Raw genomic sequence first — 25523 nt, forward strand, 5'->3', positions numbered from 1 at the left:
GTTTGCCTGTGGCTGAACAGAAATGTTCCCCACTGTTAGCCACGGGGAGGGTTGAGGGGGTAGCCACGCGGTGGGGGGAGGCAAAATGCGACCTTGTAATGAAAGCACATGTGCTATGTATGTAATGTTAACAGCAAGGTTTACCCTGAAAGACTGTAGCCACTGTTTTATAAAATGTGTCTTTTTAAATACCGCTGTCCCTTTTCTTTTCTCCACCAGCTGCATGTGTTTCAATGATCACAGGATCTTCTCCTTCCCAGAGGCTAGTGAAGATTAGAAAGAAAAAAAACGCACTCAAGATGAAATGTTCTCCGAGCTCATGCTGTCCTCCCACACTGACAGAGCACAGACGAATGCGTGGAGGCAAATAATGTCAGAGTACAGGAAAGCACAAAATGACCGGGAGGAGAGGTGGCGGGCTGAAGAGAGTAAGTGGCGGGCTGAAGAGAGTAAGTGGCGGGCTGAAGAGAGGGCTGAAGCTCAAATGTGGCGGCAGCGTGATGAGAGGAGGCAGGATTCAATGCTGAGGCTGCTGGAGGATCAAACCAGTATGCTCCAGTGTATGGTTGAGCTGCAGTAAAGGCAGCTGGAGCACAGACTGCCACTACAGACCCTGTGTAACCAACCGCCCTCCTCCCCAAGTTCCATAGCCTCCACACCCAGATGCCCAAGAACGCGGTGGGGGGGCTTCCGGCCAACCAGCCACTCCGCCACAGAGGATTGCCCAAAAAAAAAAAGAAGGCTGGCATTCAATAAATTTTAAAGTTGTAAACTTTTAAAGTGCTGTGTGGCATTTTCCTTCCCTCCTCCACCACCCCTCCTGGGCTACCTTGGTAGTCATCCCCCTATTTGTGTGATGAATGAATAAAGAATGCATGAATGTGAAGCAACAATGACTTTATTGCCTCTGCAAGCGGTGATCGAAGGGAGGAGGGGAGGGTGGTTAGCTTACAGGGAAGTAGAGTGAACCAAGGGGCGGGGGGTTTCATCAAGGAGAAACAAACAGAACTTTCACACCGTAGCCTGGCCAGTCATGAAACTGGTTTTCAAAGCTTCTCTGATGCGTACCGTGCCCTCCTGTGGTCTTCTAACAGTCCTGGTGTCTGGCTGCGCGTAACCAGCAGCCAGGCAATTTGCCTCAACCTCCCACCCCGTCATAAACATCTCCCCCTTACTCTCACAGATATTGTGGAGCACACAGCAAGCAGTAATAACAATGGGAATATTGGCTTCGCTGAGGTCTAAGCAAGTCAGTAAACTGCGCCAGCGCGCCTTTAAACGTCCAAATGCACATTCTACCACCATTCTGCACTTGCTCAGCCTGTAGTTGAACAGCTCCTGACTACTGTCCAGGCTGTCTGTGTACGGCTTCATGAGCCATGGAATTAAGGGGTAGGCTAGGTCCCCAAGGATAACTATAGGCATTTCAACATCCCCAACAGTTATTTTCTGGTCTGGGAATGAAGTCCCTTCCTGCAGCTTTTGAAACAGACCAGAGTTCCTGAAGATGCGAGCGTCATGTACCTTTCCTGGCCATCCCACGTTGATGTTGGTGAAACGTCCCTTGTGATCCACCAGAGCTTGCAGCACCATTGAAAAGTACCCCTTGTGGTTTATGTACTCGCAGGCTTGGTGCTCCGGTGCCAAGATAGGGATATGGGTTCCGTCTATGGCCCCACCACAGTTAGGGAATCCCATTGCAGCAAAGCCATCCACTATGACCTGCACATTTCCTAGGGTCACTACCCTTGATATCAGCAGATCTTTGATTGCATGGGCTACTTGCATCACAGCAGCCCCCACAGTAGATTTGCCCACTCCAAATTGATTCCCAACTGACCAGTAGCTGTCTGGCGTTGCAAGCTTCCACAGGGCTATCGCCACTCGCTTCTCAACTGTGAGGGCTGCTCTCATCTTGGTATTCATGCGCTTCAGGGCAGGGGAAAGCAAGTCACAAAGTTCCATGAAAGTGCCCTTACGCATGCGAAAGTTTCGCAGCCACTGGGAATCATCCCAGACCTGCAACACTATGCGGTCCCACCAGTCTGTGCTTGTTTCCCGAGCCCAGAATCGGCGTTCCACAGCATGAACCTGCCCCATTAGCACCATGATGCATGCATTGCCAGGGCCCATGCTTTCAGAGAAATCTGTGTCCATGTCCTGATCACTCACGCGACCGCGCTGTCGTCGCCTACTCGCCCGGTATCGTTCTGCCAGGTTCTGTGCTGCATATACTGCTGGATAATGCGTGTGGTGTTTAATGTGCTCCTAATTGCCAAAGTGAGGCGAGCGGCCTCCATGCTTGCCTTGGTATGGCGTCCGCACAGAAAAAAGGCGTGGAACGATTGTCTGCCGTTGCTCTGACGGAGGGAGGGGCGACTGACAACACGGCTGACAGGGTTGGCTTCAGGGAGCTAAAATCAACAAAGGGTAAATCAACAAAGGGTACTCCTTACATCAAGGAGTATTTCAGGCAGGACTTCACGGAGGGTTCCAATAAGAAATGGTGCACCTAAGTTATTGTTCTTATTGGAACAAGGAGGTTAGTCTGGCCTCTGATTGATACATGGCTAGATTTACCTCGCTGCACCTTCTCTGTGAGTGACTGCAGTGTGACCTAGAGGAATGAGTCCCCTAGATGGGGGAGTGGGGGGGGGAAGCAAATGAGTACAAAACAAATCTGGTCTATTTCTTGTTTTGATACACTCCAACTATCTTTTACATCTTTGGCTGGCAGCAGACGGTGCAGAAGGACTGCATGCCATCCACATCTCAGGGCTGCTTGGCAGAAGATGGTACAATACGACTGCTAGCCATCCTCATCTCTTGCCTGCCTGGCAGAAGATGGTACAATACGACTGCTAGCAATCCATATCACCTGCCTGCTCACCATAAGATGGTTTAATAGGACTGACTGCAGGACTAAAGAGAATGACTTGATCAAGTCACTCCAAATTTAGTCCCTGCGCTCCTGTCTGCCCAGGCGCTCCTGGCCGACGTGGCCAGGAGCACCTCGGACATGACGATGACGGCTACCAGTCCTATTGCACCGTCTGCTGCCACAAGGCAACGGGTTGCTGCTACTGTGCAGCAATGCAGTACCGCATCTGCCAGCACCCAGGAGACATACAGTGACAGTGAGCTGAGCGGGCTCCATGCTTGCCGTGCTATGGCGTCTGCACAGGTAACTCAGGAAAAAAGGCACGAAACAATTGTCTGCCCTTGCTTTCACGGAAGGAGGGAGGGAACGGGGGCCTGACAATATGTACCCAGAACCACCCGCGACAATGTTTTAGCCCCATCAGGCATTGGGATCTCAACCCAGAATTCCAATGGGCAGCGGAGACTGCGGGAACTGTGGGATAGCTACCCTCAGTGCAACGCTCCGGAAGTCGACTCTAGCCTCGGTACTGTGGAAGCACTCCGCCGAGTTCATGCACTTAATGCACTTAGAGCATTTTCTGTGGGGACACACACACTCGAATATATAAAACCGATTTCTAAAAAAACAACTTCTATAAATTCGACCTAATTTCGTAGCGTAGACATACCCGAAGACTGATGCACAGAATTCATTTAGCTTCTTTGCAATGGCTTTGTCTTCCCTGAGTGCTCCTTTAGCACCTCAATTGTCCAGTAGCCTCACTGATTGTTTGGCAGACTTCCTGCTTCTGCTGTACTTTAAAAAAACTGCAGTTAGTTTTTGAGTCTTTTGCTAGTTGCTCTTCAAATTCTTTTTTTGGCCTGCCTAATTATACTTTTACACTTCACTTGCCAGAGTTTATGCTCCTTTTTATCTTCCTTGGTAGGATCTGACTTCAAATTTTTAAAGGATGCCTTTTTTCCCCTAACCACTTTTTTACTCTGTTCTTTAGCCATGGTGGCATTCTTTGATCCTCTTACTAATTTTTAAATTTGGGATAAACATTTAATTTGAGCCTCTGTTGTGGTTTCCATGCAGCTTGCAGGCATTTCACCTTTGTGACTGTTCCTTTTAATTTCTGTTTAACTAGCTTCCTCATTTTTCTTTAGTTACCCTTTCTGAAGTTAAATGCTACTTTGGTGGGCTTCTTTGGTATTTCCCCCCTCCCTGCCCCACAAAGATATTAAATTTAATTATATTATGGTGGTTCATCTATATCCACCTCTTGGACCAGATCCTGTGCTCCACTTAGGACTAAATCTAGAATTCCAGGACTAGCCACTGCAAGAAGCAGTCATTAATGGTGTCTAGAAATTTTATTTCTGCATCCCTAGCAAGTGTCTCAGGACAGAAGTTAGACATAGTCAAAGGTTGTCTGAAAAGGAACTACAACAGGTATGACAACCTGTTTTTATGGAAAGTAGGTAAAGAGACAAGTGAGAAAGCTATGTTTTCCCTAGCCCACCAGACATATGTGACAGTCAGTAGAAAAAGGAAAAAACTAAACTAATTCTCCAAAGGTGAAATCCTGGTCTTACTGAAGTCAAGGGCAAAACTTCCCAAATATATTGTTTCCACACAGCCATGCTACAGAAGTCAAGTGCATAGTCAAAAAGTAAACTTATTGAGCAATAATTGGCAATTAGGAAGCAGGTGCAATTCTCTCAAGACTTCCATTCCATAGCTCAAGGGTGTAACCTAGATTGAACTCTTTGGGGCAAAGACCATTTTTTTAATAAGTGCACAGAACCTCTACAATGGGGCCGAGATGCTGATTGGAACCTTGGATGCTATACAAATAATAAATACTTCTCTCACTAACAATTCTCAGTTCCTCTCTACTTTATAGAAAACGTATTTGTAGATGGATTTAGAAGTACTGGTATACTGAAAAAATATTCAAATCATTTTTTTAGAGACTTAGTATAAAGAATCAAACTTCTTAGATCCAGCACAGCAGGGGTCGGCAACCGATGGCACACGAGCCAATTTTTACAGGCACACTGCTGCCAGCTGGGGTCCTGGCCGCCGGACCTGCTCAGCCTGCTGCCGGCCTGAGTGAACAGAACCCCTGGCTGGCAGCAGGCTGAGCGCGGCCGGCAGCTGGGACCCTGGCTGGCAGGAGCCAGTGGACAGAAACCCAGACCGGCGGCAGTTCTGTCTGCCAGCCCCACTCAGCCCGCTGATGGGCTAAGTGAATGGAACCTCCTGGCTGGCAGGATCCGGGTGAGCCACTGCCAGTCTGGGGTTTTGTCCGCCACCCAGCTGAGCCCGCTGACAGTCTGGGGTTCCAGCCACCAGCCCCTTGCCAGCCTGCTGCCGGCCTGGGATACCAGCGGCCAGCCCAGCTCACCTCGCTGCTGGTCTGGGCTTCCAGCCGCCCAGCCTGGGGTTCCAGCCACCCAGCCCTTTGCCAGCCTCCGGCCCTGCTCAGCCCTCCTGCCAGCTTGAGGTACTGGCAGCCAGCCCAGGGCTCTGCTCCTGGCCTTGGCCCAGCGCTCTGCAGCCCTTAACAAAAATTACACTACAATTAGCTTAAGAACTTTGTATATTACAGTAATCGTTAAAAATGTATAATGTTAATAAATACATAGGTTTGATGAAACAAAGTAGTTGCACTTATGTGCCTGTGCTTAATTTGTGTTTTTGATGATTTACCTTCTAAAAACATCTCGCATGTCTCGCACCCCCAGAAAGGGCATCTTGCACCCCAAAGGGTGCGTGCACCCCAGATTAATAACCACTGCACTAAACTGATAATATCTGCATTTTAATTTAATTTTAAATGAAGCTTCTTAAACATTTTAAAAACCTTGTTTACTTTACATACAACAATAGATTAGTTCTATAATATAGACTTATAAAGAGAGACCTTCTAAAAATGTTAAAATGTATTACCGGCACGTGAAACCTTAAATTAGAGTGAATAAATGAAGACTTGGCACACCACTTCTGAAAGGTTGCCGACCCCTGCAATACAGGGTGGTTACAAATTAATTTAACCAGTTTCAGCAAACCTTCATTGATTTGGAGTGCTACTTTCTCTTGTAGCTCCAAGACATCAGATAATTTATGCATCTAACTGGGTAAAGCTACAAGCTATTCCATCCACTCTGTCCTGGAAGTCTTTGTGTCAGCTGGAAAAGAAGAGAAAGCTTTAAGACAACTACAGCAAGGGATGAAGCAGAGGGGTCACTATGACTGGTTTCTCCTCTTCCTGAGAGTGCATCTGATTCTAGATCAGGTAGTACCTCCTATCTAGAGGATTCAGGTGGCGGAGGCTAAAGAATCTCCACAGGATCCTTCATCTTCTTTGGAGGAGACTTCTCGGGAGGAGGACACCTATGCCTCTTTTCATTACCTTTCACTAAGAGACCACCGATGCAGACGGCAGAGGATCATAGGGCCTCAATCTACAATACTTACACAAAAATATATTATGGATCTGTACAAGCAGACACCTGAAGCACCAGATTTTTTCCTATATTATGAATCAGGCTCGCCGGGATGTGGAATTGCAGCAGTGTGGGATGAAATCAGCTTATCAGAGCTAAGAAGTCCACCACATTAAATTTGGATCCAGCAGCAACTGTATACATCCTGGATCCTTTGAGAAAGAGAGCTTGAGCCAGACCCTAGGTTCCTAATAGTACCAACACACTCATCCACACTCTGCTGAGGGGAAGATAATTCCATAGAACATATTTGAAGGAACTAGTCTGACAAGTCCCCTGGCAGAAATAATTGAGGCTCTGCACAGATGACTGTTTCACATCATCCAACAGGGCTTCTATCAAGTCTCTGGAGAATGCTGGGTCAGGCGATTTGACTAGACAAGTCCAGCAAGCACCCCAGTGCAGACAAGTGATCTGACTGCATCCAAGAAACCCTATAATTCTGAAAACTCCTAGGATTTGGAGATGCTTACCTCTCTGGGATACAGCCAGATCTAATGGCAATACCTTGCCAAATAATGGCTTTTTCTCCCCTGTGGCCTCTTGGAACTAATGGCTGAAACTATAAATCATTTTTTCCTTGACTTCATCTAAAGAACACTGATCCCTGAATGGAGTAATTTTCCTCAAGGCAGAAAAGGCACTTTTCATGCCTATCTGATGTGGGATATAATGCAGGGCAAGAGAAAAAACGCCATAAAATCTTTGTATTTGTTTAGACTTATGTGCAATATCTTGCACAACACCAAAAATGACCTAAATTTACCCCCAAATATTTGAGGAAACATTTGAAAAGTAAAAACAACAAAACAAACTTTTTGGCCTTCAAGCAAATACAACCTGCTCATCAGTGGGTGTCTATCCACTGGCCAGGACTGGCAGGAATATGGAAATGTAATAATGCAGCTTTTGCAGCATTAGTGTATGCTTGAAAACAATTTTGGAAAAAGTTACTAGAGTACAGAAATTGAACTTGTGCTGGAAAAGTAATCAACACTTTAGCTAAGATAAGACTCCAGGGTGCAGCCTGTTCAACCAGGCTAGAGACTGGAGAGAAATTCAGGGGACTGGGGAAGGAATCCTCTTCCCCACACAACAAAGTGCTTGCAGGGACACTCAGCAGAAGCTATTTTACCTCAATGCATCTAAAATCCCTTATGGGGGAGGAAGAATGGGAAGATCCACAGAGCAGCATGCCTCCCACCCCATGTACAGTACTTTATTGCAGAGGTGATCATACATAAACAGTGTTCCATGCTATGTGCGATCTCTTTCTGCCCTAACCTCCCACACTTGTGACGCTACAGAGAAGGGAACTGGATTTGCTCCACTGACTACAAAAAGGGGTTAGTACCTTCCGCATGGGAATAAAAACAGCGAAAAGGAGGAATGGATTTTTTTTTTTTTTACATTTACATCCATGAATAAAAAACACAACCATCACAACTTGGGAAAGCCAGACCATAAACTCCTACATTATTTTGTGGTTTCAGATAATATCATGGTTCACGCAATCTCTAATGTAGTAGTTTAAATCATCATCAGAAACTTTAATGGCATGAAGTTTAAATCATCATCAGAAACCTTACATAGCTTTGTAAATTCCCAGCAAATTTACATCTGTTCTGCTGATCAGGTTTGATCCAAATAGCAAGGATTTGAGTTAAAGCAAGAACAGCCTTGTGAAAGGAAAAGATTATATAGGAAGTTTAATAACTCAAGAAGAGTCCACAAATAAGAAACATACATCATCAGACCTATGTGAGATTCAAGCTTTCCTTTTTTAATAAATCAAACTGCGATGTAAAAAAAACCCACACGAAGTGTAAAATATTCCTAAAGTAGAAAAACTACACAAAATAAAATATAATCAATAAATAATGGAATTGCTAAAACTAAAGCAGTGAAATGAAATAAAACGAAATGAGTAATATTACATTTAATTCAATTCTCAATGCACTACTTGTACATAAAGCCAATAAGGATTATCAGTAAATTCAGGTTGTCTTGGTTGCTTAAGTATCCGTTTTAAAAAAAGGATTAAATCATGTTCTAAAAGCAACTTACCTGTGACGTCAGTTTTGATGTCAGCAAGCTTAAAGAGAGGTGCAACTTGTTCGTAATAAACATGAGTAGCTTCTCTTTTATGACTGTTTGGGTTAACAAATACTTTTAGGGACTTTGGTCTATTTGGAAAGCCTAAAAAAAAAAAAGCACAAAAGGTTTCAAGACAAATACCATTTGGATATTTTTACAGGTGAATCAAACTTTTTAAGCAAACATCCTTGAGATTACTGGGAAAGCTTTATGTTTTTTAAAAAACTAAACATATTAATAAAGTGTTTTTGACTTGGTTTGAGGGTAGTAGTTATAATAAACCTAGAGGCCCTTACTGTCTTCTTGAATGAGTGTGCTCATTATTTTAATCTGACCCTTAATCCTGGGGCCACTGAAGCTCTGACCTGCTTATTAGTCTACGGCTAAGAATAACCAGTCGGAACAAGTTAGTCACCGCCACCTACATCATTATGTGCCAGTAACAGTGAGTCTGATTTTGAGCTGTAAAAACGAAGGACTGCTCCGTAGAGTAACTGTTTCTTTGGTAATTCTCTACAATGTATGATTTGAACAAATTCATAATGAATGCTAAAGTAAATTAATATCTGTACATGCGTGCTCTCTAACAGAAATACCTACATACATATATGTGCTCTGTGCAGTACTGCCTTCAAGTGTAAATTCAGAAAACATGTAGTACAGTTTGTTATTCATCTGTAAGCTTGCATAAGGGTTCAAGAAGGTTGTGAGGGAACAGCATTAATACTAGCAGAGCTGCTGAGCATAATGCTTTCAATATGAAAGTGCCTTATGCTCAGTTGTGCTAAGTGAAAAAATTATCTCCAAAGCCAGAAAGAGACATAACTAAAATTTTACTTCTCACCCTAAATGGGACATAGTTCAATCCCTAAAGCCAGATACATCTTGCAATTGCTGATTAGGATCCCTGCCCTTTCTTCACTCACCTTACTTTGAAGATTGAAAAGGAATTACACAAAACATCTGAACACCCATCTGAACATTTGAATTTTAAAAGGTGCCTATACCATACTCTAAGAGATTCAACAAATACTAATAATAAAGCTATTTCAATATCAAGGAAAAAAAAGATATTTTTGCATTGAAGACAATTAACTTTTCCAAGTATCAAAACCTTGGAAAACTCTAGGAATAAAAATAGCACGACTAACCCATTTGTCTTGATGAATGTAAATTAAAGGACTAAAAGTATTAAAGAAAGTTTACTGTATATTTTCATCTTCACTGAAAACTGAAAGGAAGTATAGAAAATCTAGCCCAGTTCTTCGAATGTTGGTATATAATCTTGTCAAGATTAGCTAGGAGCATCAAAATTAAGGACACAACAAAATAACCTGATGCTGGAGGAAGCAAATGTTAATCACAAATCCCTTCTTCCATAAAAACCTACAGTAACTTTAAAACTAGTTAATCCACAATGAGCCCATACAAAACTAGAGAGACTACTATGACAGAGACTCAGCATGTTTACTGTACAAATTTACAATAAATGATCTGATCTGCTCTTCATTCATCATTGCAACAGTCTGGCAGAGTGAAGCACTTTTGATAATTATCCCTTAACATACTGAGGACCTCCAGGATGATATGCAACTAGAATAGGCACAATAGGAACACGAAGCAAAAACACTTGAGAGAACTGAATCTTCTCTGAGTTTTATACTTGTTTTAGAAATTTTGGTCATATGTACATTTGAGAATCGACTTCAGAGATTCTTGAGAAATTATGCTTTAACTTAAAGACTAATTAGAGTTCCCCCACCCCAGAAGATCTGTATATTTTTGGCATTTAGTTTCCTTGTTTTTCAGATTCCTCACATTATGGTGATAGCTCGTCAAGCAGAAGGCGGCTGGACAAAGTTACTTCTAGAGCCTTTCTACTCCTTCCTTGAATAGGCCAGGATGTGTCTTTTGGTCCCAACCGCTGGTTAGAGAGGTCTCTTGAACTAGAAATTTATTGCCTTCATGCCTGAATGGACACTGCTACCAACTATCTCTGATTAAAGGCACAAGGGTGGATGTGAACCTGAAGTGGAGCATCCTTAGAGACATTACTCGAAAAAGAACCATCAGGTATGGCTCATCCTGGATATTTATATCATGTATATCTTTACATCCTGGAAGAACAATCCTTGGTTTTATGGTATTATCTAAGAGAGCATCAGACAAAAAACAAATGTGTTGGAAAAAACTTCCAAACAATTCAATTATAAATTTGCATGTGTCATGCAGATACATTTCCATAGAATTCTCAAGGGAACCTGATGCTGGGCTCTTTTCCTCTTCCAATATCACGGATCCTCAAAGAATAGCTAGCACTCTTGCAGTAGATGAATCCTCAAGAGATATCAGTTGAAGGCATGATTCTCCTACAGAAACAAATATCTTCACAGAGAGGATACTAATGGCCTGCTCCCTTCTTCCAGGTATATGTCCTTCCTTCCCTGAATATCTGTACTTCAAACAGAATACTTAAAAAACTCCTGGTAAAATCCACTCAAAAGACAAGCCATATTTCATCCAGAAAACAGTCTGTGCCATTTTGGGTTCAGCTGCTGAAACTGACATTTATAGCATTTGCTATAACCAAGGTATATGCTTTTATGATGTTTCAATATTGAGTAATATGTGTACTCAATAATGTTAATGATTTCTAATTATTCTTATTTTATATTAACTAATTTTTTAGACTATGAGAAAGCAAAACAAGGAAAGCAATGTAAAAATATATTGCTGAACCACCATAATAATGTCATTATCATAGTGATATAAATAAGCAGAACAGCGGAAAACAAAAGGTTCTCAGGCTGTTACACTTCATAGTTGCTACTATAAGACTGTTAACTCAAGTAGTTTACTGTAGAATTACAGTGACCTCCGATAATATCTTAATATTTTACAAGTAGATAGACTATTAAGAAGTAATCAGACTTAAAAATGTAAAAATATAATATAATTAAATTAGAACAAAAGTGGGACAAAAATTCATTTTCATGAATTATTACTTTGTCTAAAGTATAAAGAAAGAAATCATGCAAGCCTGTAGCAGAGGTAGGATTCCTACGTTTCCAGTATTTTTACCTGTGGTGAAGTAAGCTGGCTTCAACCAACTTGGGGGGGGGGGGGGAAATAACTGTTTAAACTTTACACCATATCACCATTTTAATTGTATGTTGTCTAATTTGTTTGTAAAATATATATTTAAACTACATGAACAAACAAATCTTACTATGAACAAACTGGGGAGAGAAGAGTCAGGGGTTGTGAAGGTTTGTACAGAATATGTGAAAAGGTGGAGAACTTTGAGGTGTTGGAGAACTGTACGGATAAGACATACACAAAGAATGGAGTTATAATTTCACTACCTGCCCAGGATCAGGAGAAAGGGTGAGAGAGAGAGAGGCATAAGAGAGATATAATATTGCTACCCCACTTAAACTTTAACATAAAAAAATTAAAGTTTTAAGTTTTCCAAGATGCCTGTGCCCAAAAAGGACTATGCAAAGTATTAAAGTAATCTGGGCATTCAAATGAGGATAGGTATACGGCACATTTTAAAATCTTAAAAACGGTAAATTTTAGGAGACTTGCATCTGAAAGTTTCATCATTTTACCACAAATTCACGAGTGCAATTTTTTCGCCCTATAAAGAATCTAAATTGCAATTCTAAAAATTAATAAATTGGTCTATCATTTAAGTCTGGATTATTCTTTTCTTTAAAAAGTGAACTATTATTGATAAATAGATTGGAGATATTATATGGATCCTAATGTGATTCATTGACAGGAGAGAGCTGTTAATAAAAAGAATAAATCACAATAATGTGGTGTTGTATACAACATTTCAGCTTTTTAAATATTAACAACTTAGCTGGTTTAGGAAAAACAAAAAGAGCTAAAAAACAAAATTTTATTTATAAAAAAGCAAGCATCATTGACTTAAATTGACCAGTCACATGCAATTGATTGTTCAATATGTCAGCATAAAGAAATATACTACGCTGATTATATGATTTTGTGTGTACTAAATGGTTACCAATAAATATGACTGGAAGGTGATCATGACAATAAACACTGGTTCAGGGGAACAGTGGGGAAAAAAAAGTTTCCCATCCCAAAGTAAGTGTTAAAATGCAGCAAACGGGCCTGGATTTCTGAATTACGTATTCGTCAAAAAACAATTTCACCTTTAATGAAAAATTTTGTACAAAAACAAATTATGAATTGAAATCTTCAGAAAATCTCTTGAAATTAATAAATAATTATTGGTAACTCTTATTGCCAACATATACAATAAATAAGATTTACTACTAATTTGAAGCTGACTTCAGTCCTTCAGCCCTCTGGTATCCTCACAAACTGATATTCTGTTATATTGTTTACCGTAGCTCCTCCATCTGAAGTGGACCAGCAATCTAAAACAGAATGGCCAACTGTTCCTCTGGTATTAACACATGTGCTAATATGCACTAGTTTAAACTTGATCTATCAGTGAATCAATGAACCATGAAGGGTGGGGGTTAATCAGGGTGTTTGGAAAACAAAGGCTCATAGGGCAGGAGAGACGCTACTCTCAGGCACACATCTGTGCTGTTTTCAGTACTTAGCTTTATGGCAGTAGGTTTATGTTACAAAAGTTAAGAGCTTGGAATCATGTCAGTGTCATGTACATTTATAACTATTTTACACAATAAGCAACGTCAAGTATGTTACGCATAAGAAAAACTAATACTGTGAAACAAAGATTTGTTAGCGTAACTATGGATACGCCACAGTTAATGTTACACTAACCAAAGTTAATGTTTAACATTAATAGTATAATTAAAACTTCATGCATGAAGCTGCAGACATTAACATTAAATCTTAGTGTGTGAGGTGTGCTGCAAAGCAGTACATAAAATATAATACTTTCTTATATTAACAGCTACTATATCATTTAGTTTCAAGCTAAATTTTAGATTACTACCCATTGAAGAAAAATAAATAAATAAATGCATTTAAATGCTTTCTAATATACTTTTATTGAATGTCTATTTAGAGTCATATCAAATCTAAATTATTGCAGATAAAAACATTGCTGAGTATTGTTACATCTCTCTTTTGGGTCTTTTGGTTGTTTCCTACTAACAAACATACGCTAATTTGTACTAAAGGCCGTATTCTCTTAAATAACACTTTATTGAAAGAAAGTCTTATTTCTTTGTATGTACCTGTATGAATAAAAGCAAAAGTCATCCTTCTGAAAATGTTGAGTCTAATTCAGAAGACATAAAATAAGTTATGTACTTATTCTTCATTTGGGGCACTACAGAAAAAATGAAAATATGTTATAAAAACAGAGGTCTAAATAACTACATATAGGTGTTCAGCTATGAAAAGGCTGAGCATTGTAACAGACAAGATAGAGTTGGAACTGAAGTTCTCAGAAAGCTGCACTCTCTACAGAGTAGATACACTTGGAACATATGTGATTACACACAAATTGGAAGCTATAGAGCAGTGTTTCTCAATCTTTTTGATACCAGGGACTGGCTTGCTGGGTTCCTAAACTGTGTCAGGGACAGCTTGTGGATCGGTGCTGGGCCATGGACTGACTGTTGAGAAATTCTGCTATAGAGAATACTACCCAGAAAGAGGATAAAGGGGCTGGTGAGGGGGAGAATACCACATACCAGGAACATTAATATAGAAAACAACCCACAAAAAAGCAAAATGAAAATAATGTTTATTTTGCATTTCAGGAAAGGTTTTCACGAGGTCTTCATCAGAACTGCCTTCAAAATAGAATTCACGTCAATTCACCCATACTAAAAACTTTTTGTAGTTTAATTAAACAAAAACAACAAAATCTTGACTTTTTCCATATAAGGTACATAAATCAGTAATTACATCTATTTTAGATTATTAGGAACGCATCCTTAATTAATATTTAGCTACTGTGCCCAATAAAAATACATTTTTACGATAGCTGCTCACATGTACACATGCAGTTACTTTGGTAACCCACCTGCTTTTCATCTGCTCCAGCCTAGGTGTAATAAAAAATCACCCACGTAAATAATGCAATAATTCACCTGAAACGTCATCTATGTTTTAGATGCAATGCAATGCAATGCAATGAGAGATGCACATATAATCTGTAATAATTTTTTTAAAAAGCACAAAACTTTGCAGATTTTTCTGTCACTGTAAAAAGTGAAAACAAAACTTTTGAGAAATTTCCAATGAGTTGCTTTTGTAAAGATGTCTTTCATAATGTTGCTTTGAAAACAAGCTGTGGGTCAAGGCCATGAACACTCATGGCTGATCAGGGTAAAATTTTCCAAAGTACCTACTATGACTTAAGAGCCTGAATGTTATTGAAAGTGAATGGGACTTAGGCAATTCTGAAAATTTTACCCCTAAACAATTTTTAAAAAAAAGTTTCTATCCTATTCCCAGCAGAAGGTGGAAGAAATTTTTAAGGAACCCTCTTAATTACTAAAAAGTATAAAAACTAGAAAATCCATATTCCATTGAAAATTCTTCCCTCCTATGTTTGACATACTGATAACTTGGTTTTTTTTTTTATCTCAAATTATGCTCTTTGCCTTATTGTACAAATTCTGCTGCTGAAGTACCTGCATTTCTTCCATATATGTATCTCATGTCACTTTAATAATACTGAATTGTCACTTTTGATTTTCTAGATATAGTTATGGGGAGGAGTTGTCTTTTATTTCTTTGATTTGCCTTCAAAAGTGAATTTGTACTTGCAGAATTGAAACAAGGAAATTTGTGGTGTGGGTATTTTTGTTTTGTTTTATTTGTTTTTAAAATGACATATGAACTACACAGACTTTCTTTGGTACTCTGGGGGCTGCAGATTCCCCATACCCAGGGGGTTAGAGAGATAATGTGTATTCTCCCCTGACACCTAAACATTACACAGTTGCAGGTCTGCAGAGGGAATGGGACTGACAAAAGAGCTGGAAATAGCCACATTGCACATAATACTTTTCTAAGATCCGGGGGGTTCCAACTGAAAAGCCACAAGGGAGTTACTTCTAGCTGAACCCAAAGCAACCTGAGTAGGGATAGTGCAGCTGCCATTGGGGAACATATGGCATCACAGCTCCTGATGAATGCAGGGAACTCAAAGAGGAAAGCACAGGCACTTGCTGCTGTCTATAAAGTAGCCTGCGCTTACGAGTATTCGGAGATCTGCAGGAATCTTGGCACTTTTGCATATATAGATGTTTAGGGGTGAAGCCCCTGCCTGACCTTTGAGGAAGAGGGAAGATGAGAAACACCTCAAATATTCCTATTCAGAAAATTTAGAGAAGAATGCAAGCAGAAATAGTAATAGATTCATTATTTTGCCTTCACTGGTATCTGCTTTTGATAACAGCTGGGTGGGAAACAGCATTCCTGTCCTGCAAAGACTGATATTTTAGAAATTTTTTCCAGTTCTGCATTAGGAACAAACTAAGATGTTTCAATATTTCCAAAGAGAAACCACACAAAGCAGCCAGTAGCCTAGTGGTTAGGGCATTCATCTGTGATGTGGCAGTCCCAAATTCTAATTTCTGCTCTTCTTGATTCATAGCAAGGACTGGAAGCTGGATCATCCACATCGCAGGTGAATGTTGTAACCACCAGGCTATTGGCTTTTCTGGGATGGGTCTCTCTCAATCTCTCCTGTTGGAGCTGTCCTGCTGGGTAGAAATTAAATACTCATTTGACAAGAAAGGGAGAGAGACTTTTTAGCCTGGTAGTTTAGGCACGGACTTGAACCTGTCTCCCCCATGTGTCAGGTGAGTGCCCTAACCACTAGATCACTTTGCTATTGGCTGTTCTGGGGGGGACAGGTCTCTCTCTCTACCCAACACACCTTTTAGATTAAAATCAATATGCTCCCGCAAAAAGTTTGGTTTTGACAAACCGGCATTTTCCAGTGAAAAATTGTTTTGTCAAAAACTTCCTCGCCATCTCTGTTCCTGACAGAGTGAGGGACCTGTCTCCTGTCTTAGTGTCTTTAACATAATTGAAACAGGAGAAGGCCATGAATTACCATTTATTAAAAGAATGGTCACATTAAAATATGGAAAGCTTTGGATTCAGGATTCCAGCTTCTGAGACTATGGTTCAGCAGCAGTTTGATAAAAAGAAAAACAGACTTCATTGTTATAGACTAAGTAAAACTCATTTACTATTAATAGGCTGTGACCACAGAGATATAATTTTGGAGATCAGTCAGATATACTCTTCTTTGTCACAAACTCGTTATATTCTGCATTTTTCAAAAAAAGAGATGGAGAAAAACTATCACAGAGTGGAGTTTTTCTTGTTTTCACTAGTAATATAGTTTTCCTACATTTGATATAATTATCTATCATAGAAAGAAAATAAAAGGATTAAGTCTCACTATATAATAATTTGTTCTTGTTAACTTAGCAGAAGTGCATGGAATTGACAATTCTTTAAATTACACACTGTTTGTCATCAGTGAAAGCCACTATAATGCTCTTTTCATTATTGAATTAAACCTATTTCTTTTCCAGTGCTTCTCTCTCACTGGGAAAACACTAGTTTAGTTACTAAAATATATATATATTGCTTTTTACTCTGAAAATATTTAACTATTCTTTTCCAAACACACATACCACCTATAAAACATTAGGACAAATTCTACACCATCATACAAGAGCAGAAGTATGGTGAGAAAACATGAAGCTTAAGAATCAAAAAATAAATAGCAAGAAGAAGAAAGACCATAATAAAAATTGCATAAGAGATTCTCTCTCTTTCTGTTGGTAGGCTCTTTCATTTTGCACTTTAGATGATGCTTAAAATGCATTTATATTTAATACCTATTTGCTTGTTATATCTGTTTTTTTCAGCATGTAGCCATCACAAAAAATCAATGACCTGCTTTGAACACCTATGAAGAGGTTCATATTAAATTGCAGTCAAATTCCCATAAAGTTAAATACTGCAAAGTTTATTATTATTGTTACTCTACTGAAGTCTAATGAGGTTAATAAGGATTTTCTACAAAGTAGTCTTTTTTTTTTTACTCCCTCCCCAAAATACTGAGAAATATTGCCTTTCCCCCAATTTAGCATTATTTTTATAGAACTTGTAAAAAATTATTGGATCAAATTCTCTGTTGGTGAAAACTGGCACAGACACATTGACTTTAATGTAGTTTTCCAATTTACACCTGCACAGATTTTGGCCGAAAGTTTAAAAGCAGCATGTAAAGAAAAAAACTGTGGTGATAAAAAGAATAAAATCTTTGACCTTCCTGGTATGGAGAAACATGTTTAAATTATCTGAAACAGTGGCATAGACTAAACCAGGTCTACTTTCTGGGAATCCCCACTACCAAAATATGTTCTCATGGTTGCTGGAGAATAGCCTGCCAAGTTGATCTGCCAAGGTGTTTTAAAGTGAAGTGCAGCACATCGCTGTGATTTAATTCAGAATGCACCAATCCCTTAGCCATGTGGCTTCCTGACAGAGTGGAGATGATCTTGCTTCCCCATGCCTGTTCACATAATGGATAGTTGTGGTACTGTCTCTCAACAGTTGCATTTTGGATCCTGAAAGAGGCAGGAATGCTTTCATGTCAGATCAGTGGCACTAAGCTCTAGGACATATATATGGAGGTGAGCTTCTTGAGAGGATCACAGGCCCCAAATCTGAAAGTGATTTACATAAATCCCCCATCCTTGAATGGAAGCATCTGTCACCACAATCTTGGTAGGTAAAGGTGAAAAAAAAAAAAGGTGTATGTTTTTGGGGGGGTTGGGGGGTTCATTGCACATCTGAAAAGGATCTTCCCATCATTTTAACTAGGAGAGTACTTCTTATAGGCCTGCAACCATCATATGTACATATGGTGTCTGATGGGTAATCTTTTAGTTGGTTGGGGAGACCTATTATTGTTTGGACTCTCTCTCGTGGAAAGAGAAATCTCATTGACCTGGAGACTAAGGTCACTCCCTACCCCATTGCCAAGTTTCAGAGCCCGAGCTCCAACCTCAAGCCAGAAGGGGCATTCTCAGGCTTATAAGAGAATGGGACAAATTAGCTCGAGACAACTTATAAGTCTGATGACTCTTGTTTCTGTTTGCCACATGCCAGGTACAGACTGGGAGGCTCGCTTTTAGTTGCAATATAGACATACCCTAAGTCTCATTGAAAGTCAATGGGAATTTAAGTCATATTTTCAAGAGTAATGTAGGAGCTAAGCGTTTTAGAACATTTTACCCAGGATTCATCTCATCTAGCTCTCTCCTGAGTCCCCTATCATCTTGCTTCTGTCTCCTCCACTCCACTGGAAATACTCCTGCTGATCAAATAAAAATGTGAAGACCTCAGTAGAAAACATTCTTTATTAGGGCTGTCGATTAATAGCAGTTAACTCACATATTAGCTCAAAAAAATTAATCATGATTAATCGCCTTTTTAATCGCACTGTGAAACAATAATAGAACACCAACTGAAATGTATTAAATATTTTCTACATTTTCAAATAACTGATTTCAGTTACAACACAGAATACGAAGTGTACAGTGTTCACTTTATATTATTTTTATTACAAATATTTGCATTGTAAAATGATAAACAAAAGAAATAGTATTTTTCATTTCACCTCATAGAAGTACTGTAGTGCAATCTCTTTATCGTGAAAGTGCAATTTACAAATGTGGTTATTTTTTGTTACATAACTGCACTCAAAAACAAAACAATGTAAAACTTTAGCGCCTACAAGTCCACTCAGTCCTACTTCTTGTTCAGCCAATTGCTCAGATAAACAAGTTATTTTACATTTACAGGAGATAATGCTGTCTACTTCTCATTTACAATGTCACCTGAAAGTGAGAACAGGCATTCGCATGGCACTTTTGTAGCTGGTATTGCAAGGTATTCACTTGACAGATAAGCTAAACATTCATATGCCCCTTCATGCTTCAGCCACCATTCCAGAGGACATACTTCCATGATAACGACACACGTTAAAAAAATAATGCATTAATTACATTTGTGACTGAACACCTTGTGGGAGAACTGTATGTCTCCTACTCTGTTTTACCCACATTCTAACATATATTTTGTGTTATAGCTGTCACAGATGATTGACCCAGCACATGTTTGTTTTAAGAACACTTTCACTGCAGATATGACAAAAAACAAAGAAGGTACCAACATGAGATTTCTAAAAATAGCTACAGTACTCGACCAATGGTTTAAGAATCTGAAGTGCCTTCCAAAATCTTAGAGGGACAAGGTGTGGAGCATTCTTTCAGAAGTCTTAAAAGAGCAAAACTCCCATGCAGAAACTACAGAATCCGAACCACCAAAAAAGAAAATCAACCTTTTGCTGGTGGCATCTGACTCAGATAATTAAAATGAACATGTGTCAGCCCACACTGCTTTTGATCGTTATCAAGCAGAAACCGTCCACAGCATGGACGCGTGTCCTCTGGAATGGCAGTTGAAGAATGAAGTGACATATGAATCTTTAGGGTATCTGGCACATAAATATCTTGCGACTGGCTACAACAATGCCATGCGGACAACTGTTTTCACTTTCAGGTGACATTGTAAACAAGAAGCAGGCAGCATTGTTTCCCGCAAATGTAAACCAACTTATTTGTCCGAGCGATTGGCTGAAAAAGAAGTAGGACTGACTTGTAGGCTCTAAAGTTTTACATTGTTTTATTTTTGGTACATAATTCTACATTTGTAAGTTCATCTATCATGATACAAGTACTTTAGTGCTATTTCTTTATTAGGTGAATTGAAAAATACTTTTTACTTTTTTTTTTTTTTAACAGCAAATATTTGTAATCAAGAATAAATGTAAAGTAAGCACTGTACACTTTGTATTCTCTGTTGTAACTGAAATCAATGTATTTGAAAAATGTAGAAAACATCCAAAAATATTTAAAGAAATGGTATTTTATTATTGTTAAACAGCATGATTAATCGTGTGATTAATTGCAATTAATTCTTTTTAAACACTTGACAGCCCTATTCTTTATTAATTCATCAAATTGCTCTCATACTTTACCATAAACTGCTGTAGAAATATTATGACTACAGCACATTTCCACAATTAATCTGTTTACTTTCTAAATGTAGATATTTTACTATTCTTCCTCTTAAATTTTACATTAAATTGCAATAAGCAAGTTTATAAATTTCCTTAGTGAGCAAAAGGTTTCAACAACTGTAATCTTTGTGTCCTTTATACTGAAATATTTACCTTTTACTTTCAAAACAATAAGCTGTTCTAAGACTACAGTAACCCACATTCAACATTACATATAGAATACATTACATATTACAAAACTAGTCCCATAATAAAACTGTGATGAAGTTAGAAATGAGTTATCTTTGAAAAAGTGCTTACCGTTCAAAATTTCCTTCAAACATCTAAACCAGGAATGGCAGTGGTCTTCACTTAAATTATTAAAATTGACGGCAGAGTCCTTTAGTTTATTTTCTTTTTTCAGGCATACAAAAACTGTGATACCTAACAACACACCGCCTTTCTTCTGTCCTGCAAAACGACGACGTTTCAATTTTACAGAAAATATATCTTTCATTTCAACAGATTCCTCTTTACAGGGTACGTTCATATTGGAATGACCTGTTAAAAGAAAGAAAACTATATTAACAGTATGAATTAACCCATATCTCACACTGATAGAAACCTTATATTTTATATATGCTATGTTTTATATTTTAATTGTTTGGTCGACATCTTAAAATTTTGACTTCTTGTGCATCAGTTTCATAAATCACTGGTTGTGTTCTTTTCCCAATATTCTAGTATTCAAGTTTAATATCCTGCTGTGAGAAGTTAGCATTGTTTTATAGGTCTTGAGCCTCCTTTTTTACATTTAGAAATTAGAGAAAGTTGTATATACAAAAATTGTAAATCCCTCCATTCTGTAAATCTCTCTATCCCTTAATTCAGTCTCATAAAACAAGCTCTCTGTGTCCATTAAATCACTGCATGGTCTTAGTAGCAGCCATCATTATGCCAGCTTTATCTTCTCATTTGGTATAACTGCATGATCTTCAGAAATGAGAAAGGTACTAGATGAGAATACTAGAAAATATTAGATCAGAGAAAGCAAACATCCCCCCACCACACACACACACACACACAGAAACACACCAAATAAACTAAACTAGAACTGGGTCACTGGTATTATTAACTTCTATTTAAATTTTCAGTTAAGTTTGACTTGGAACAAAACAGCCTCAAATACTAGTGGCAACCCAAACCCACAGTCCCTGGAGACTGGCAATGGATTGGGAGCACTATATCAAGGCTACAGAGAAATTTCTTATGTATCTTTGGATGCCAGATCAGTCACTGGGATGCATGTTTATGAAAACTGACCTTGAGGATGCCACCTTGAAATACCTCTTTGAGAAGTACCATTGACCCATTTAAAGCATGTGCAGGCCTATCCCCTCCTGCTCTCATATCAGAAAGTAGAGAGAGTAGATTCCTCAAAGCCAAAATGAGTTTGGGTTCCGATGACATGCGAGAGATTATCCTATACCCTAGGGAAAGAGTTTCTGTATCCTCTGTTTAGTCACAACTCAAATGTTCCCCCCTTCCTGGGGGGGGGAGGGGAAGGGAAAGCCCTTACTTCAGAAAGCTCTTTAAATCTCCAAGAAATACTTTGTGCCTTCCTCTTTAGCAAACCCCACAAAAGATTCTGTTGAATGAATAGTTAGTTGCCACTAGCAATCTTGAAGCACAGGGGGAGAAATTGCAAAAGGATTTTTTTTTCTGGAGAAGGTTTCAAATCTTACTTTCCTAGGATTGCAGAAGAAGAAACCTTTATTTTTTTACATAACCCTTAAAGTTTGAGCAAGGACTTCAGAAGAGATACCCCACTTTGAAAAGGAAAGTAACTTGTCTCAATTGTTCTCACAGTTTAATGGGATGGCACCAAAAAGTTCATCAATCCACTGAATTGCAAGCCTTATTTTTAGCAGATAATCTAAAAACAATTTGGGAAGAATTTATGTTATGAGGAAACATTTGTCTCAGATTCTCTGACTCTGCTCGGCTCTGGATCACCTAATGGAATGGTGAACATTAGCAATACATCTAAGTTCATCTCTGGCTGACTACAAGGATTGTATTGATAAAGAAAACCACAAGGAGGAATAATCAAGTATCTCACAACGGAGACAACTTTCTATCCAAACAAGTTAGAGTTAGTCCTATAGTTAATGCCAGAAGGGACCATCATATCATCTAATCTGATTGCCTACATATCACAGGCCATTAATTTTCACCTAGTTATCATATTGAGCCCAATAACTTATGTCTGACTGATGCATAGCTTGTTTGGCTGAAGCATATTTTCCAGTCTTGATTTGAAGACATCAATAGATGGCGAATCCACTCCTTCCCTTGGTCATTTGATCCAGTAGTTAATCAACCTCACTGTTAAACATTTGTACCTAATTTCTAATTTAAGTTTGTCTGGTTTCAGCTTCGAGCCACTGATTGTGGTTATGCCTTTCTTCATTGCATTACAAAGCCCTTTAGAACCCAGTATTTTCACCCCATGAAGGAACTTTTACACTGTAATCTCGTCTCTTCTCAATCTTTCAATAAGCTAAACAGATAGAACTCTTCAAGTCTCACTGCAAGGCATTTTCTTCAGCCTTCGAATAATTTTTGTAGCTCTTTTCTGCACCTATCCAAATTTATCAACATCCTTTTTAAAATTTGAACACCAGAACGGTACATAATATTCCAACACTGATCTCACCAAGACCATATACAGAGATAAGTCACCTCCCTACTTCTACTAACCTGTTTATATATCCAAGGATCACATTAGCCCTTTTGCTACAACACTGCACTGAGAGCTCACGTTCAGTTGTTTTTCAACTATCCTAGAGTACATCTTATAGAAAAAACATCTCACATCGATTTTAAAATTGTCAGTGACAGAGAATCCAGCATGACCCTTGACAAATTGTTCTGTTGGTTAATTACTCTCACTGTTAAAAATTTATACCTTATTTCCAGTCTGAATTTGTCTACCAGAGGTATGCAAGTTAAGGTAGGTCACCAGAAGGTGATAAGCATGCTTCTCATGAATGGAAGATCACAGCCAAGCCTGGATGTAATATGTTGGAGGATTTGGGGTTAACTTTGCCCTATAAGACATAACAGTAACTAGATAAGAAAGTCTAGGTTCTAGAATGTGTATGTTTTTATTTTATATGTAACCATGTTTCCAATACTTCTACTTGCTATCGTTTCAATTTTTCCTCTTCGTTAAATAAACTTTTGCTTGTTTTCATTATAAACATTATGATGGGTTTTCCCAGGGTGCAACCTGGAACTGGGCCCTCTGGCTTACCAACCTGGGCTCCCTCTTACACTATGCTGTTGTGACAAGTTGCAAACCTCTGGTAGGTACTGCACGCATACAGACATCCACAGGCAGGGACACACCCAGCTGAGTTACATGAATGCTTCTCCCAGCCATTCATGAACTAATAATAGCGAGGCTCCAGCCAATTCCCCCCCAACTCCGCTCTCCAGTGCTATACCATCCTGTCCTGGTCAGAAGCCTGAGCAGTATATGTTTATAACCCAGTTCGCCCTTCCCTCAATGTGGAGAGGACATGCACCAGTTTTTGTTCCTGAGCAGATTTCCCAAGCATTCCAACCAAAACACACTGTTTTAGATAAAACATAAAACAAGTTTATGAACTACAAAAAGATAGACTTTAAGTGATTATAAGTGGTAGGCATAAAGGGTAGAAATGGTTACTAAAGAAAAAAATAAATGCACAATCTAAGTTCTATAAACTTAACAGGATTTGAATCAAGCAGTGTCTCACCCGGATAGATAGCACAGGCAGCTAATAGATCTTGAAAACAAAAGCTAGAATTCTCCTCTAGCCTGGGGACACCTTCCCCCTTCCAGACGTGTTTTCAGGTGTTTAATGGGGGGGGGGGAGGGAAGTGAGGCCAAAACATGCAGCCACTGTTCTCTCTTTTACATCCTTAGTCCCTGTGCCTAGAAGTCACTTGTCTCGACATGTCCTGACAGGCTTCCCTGATTCTCTCGGTTAAGCAGGCCCCCTGGTGTGGTCTTATGCAATGGGGTCAAGCAGTCCCCATTGTGTGGTGCTTGCACAACTGTCCTGGAATTATAAATCCCTTGATTACAACTCCCCTGCTTGTTAATGGCCATTGAGTACATTCTGTCATACCCTCCTGTGAGTGGTTTGCTTTCTTTGAATGCCATTAGCAAACTTACAACATACTTCAGTAACAACCATACGGCAAAATCTCAACTTGATACACACTAACGCTATACACATTTCGACAGAACAATGGATTTCAGCAGATCATGGCTTTTCATATATCTTACATGGCATGCTTTGTATGAAACATATCAATTATATGACAGTGGTGAATATGGGTTTCCAGGGTTGCTTACGGGTAGAGTGCCACAAACATATCTAAGTGTTGTGTGATGATCTGAGGTGTAACTGATAAACTGGTGTGCACTGTTCCTTTGGGAGAAGGCAATTTGTGAATTATCTAAGTGTCCAGTGGACCAGGTTTGGACACTTTGAAGATTCGGGAGTTGGAGCGTGCCTATTCCTAATCTGCAGAAAGACCAGAGCCTGAGTAGGCTGAGATTGTGTTGTCCATGGCTGATGGAACTGACCCACAGCAGGCACAGAAAAGGCGGCTTCTCTTTAATGACAGGTGGTAGCAAGGTGCCTCACAACCCTGGGTACTCGCAGGAAGCAGCACAGTGGCATAGTTGGCAGGCTCTCCACTTGCTGGTTAACTAAGGGTCATACTCTAGAGATGGTACAGACACAGATGCAAAAGTGAGAAGATAGAAAATAACTGTTTCCAATTTGTTTATTTTGGGTAAAGGAAATAAAAACAAAAGAAAAGCAGGAGACATATGCTAAACATATCAGAAAGCCAATGGGAGGCACGATCGGCCGACCCTGCGGACGCAGCAGGTAAACAA

At 39.4% G+C, this 25523-nt stretch overlaps 1 protein-coding gene across 3 annotated transcripts in view; it reads right to left on the reverse strand.

Moving 5' to 3' along the window:
* CERKL (ceramide kinase like) overlaps positions 1–25523 on the reverse strand; it is a 98029-nt gene that overhangs the window by 32424 nt on the left and 40082 nt on the right. For all 3 annotated transcript variants that reach the window (XR_006284723.1, XM_037912637.2, XM_043524864.1), the window contains exons 2-3: positions 20882–21121; positions 8446–8577 (exon numbers count right to left, since the gene is read on the reverse strand). Coding sequence is in view for 2 of the 3 variants with exons in the window: in XM_037912637.2 (XP_037768565.1) it covers positions 8446–8577; positions 20882–21121 (372 nt within the window). In the remaining variant the exon portion in view is untranslated. The remainder of the gene's footprint in view (positions 1–8445; positions 8578–20881; positions 21122–25523) is intronic.

The sequence above is a fragment of the Chelonia mydas genome, chromosome 11 (assembly GCF_015237465.2).
Source record: "Chelonia mydas isolate rCheMyd1 chromosome 11, rCheMyd1.pri.v2, whole genome shotgun sequence".
NCBI lineage: Eukaryota > Metazoa > Chordata > Testudines > Cheloniidae > Chelonia > Chelonia mydas.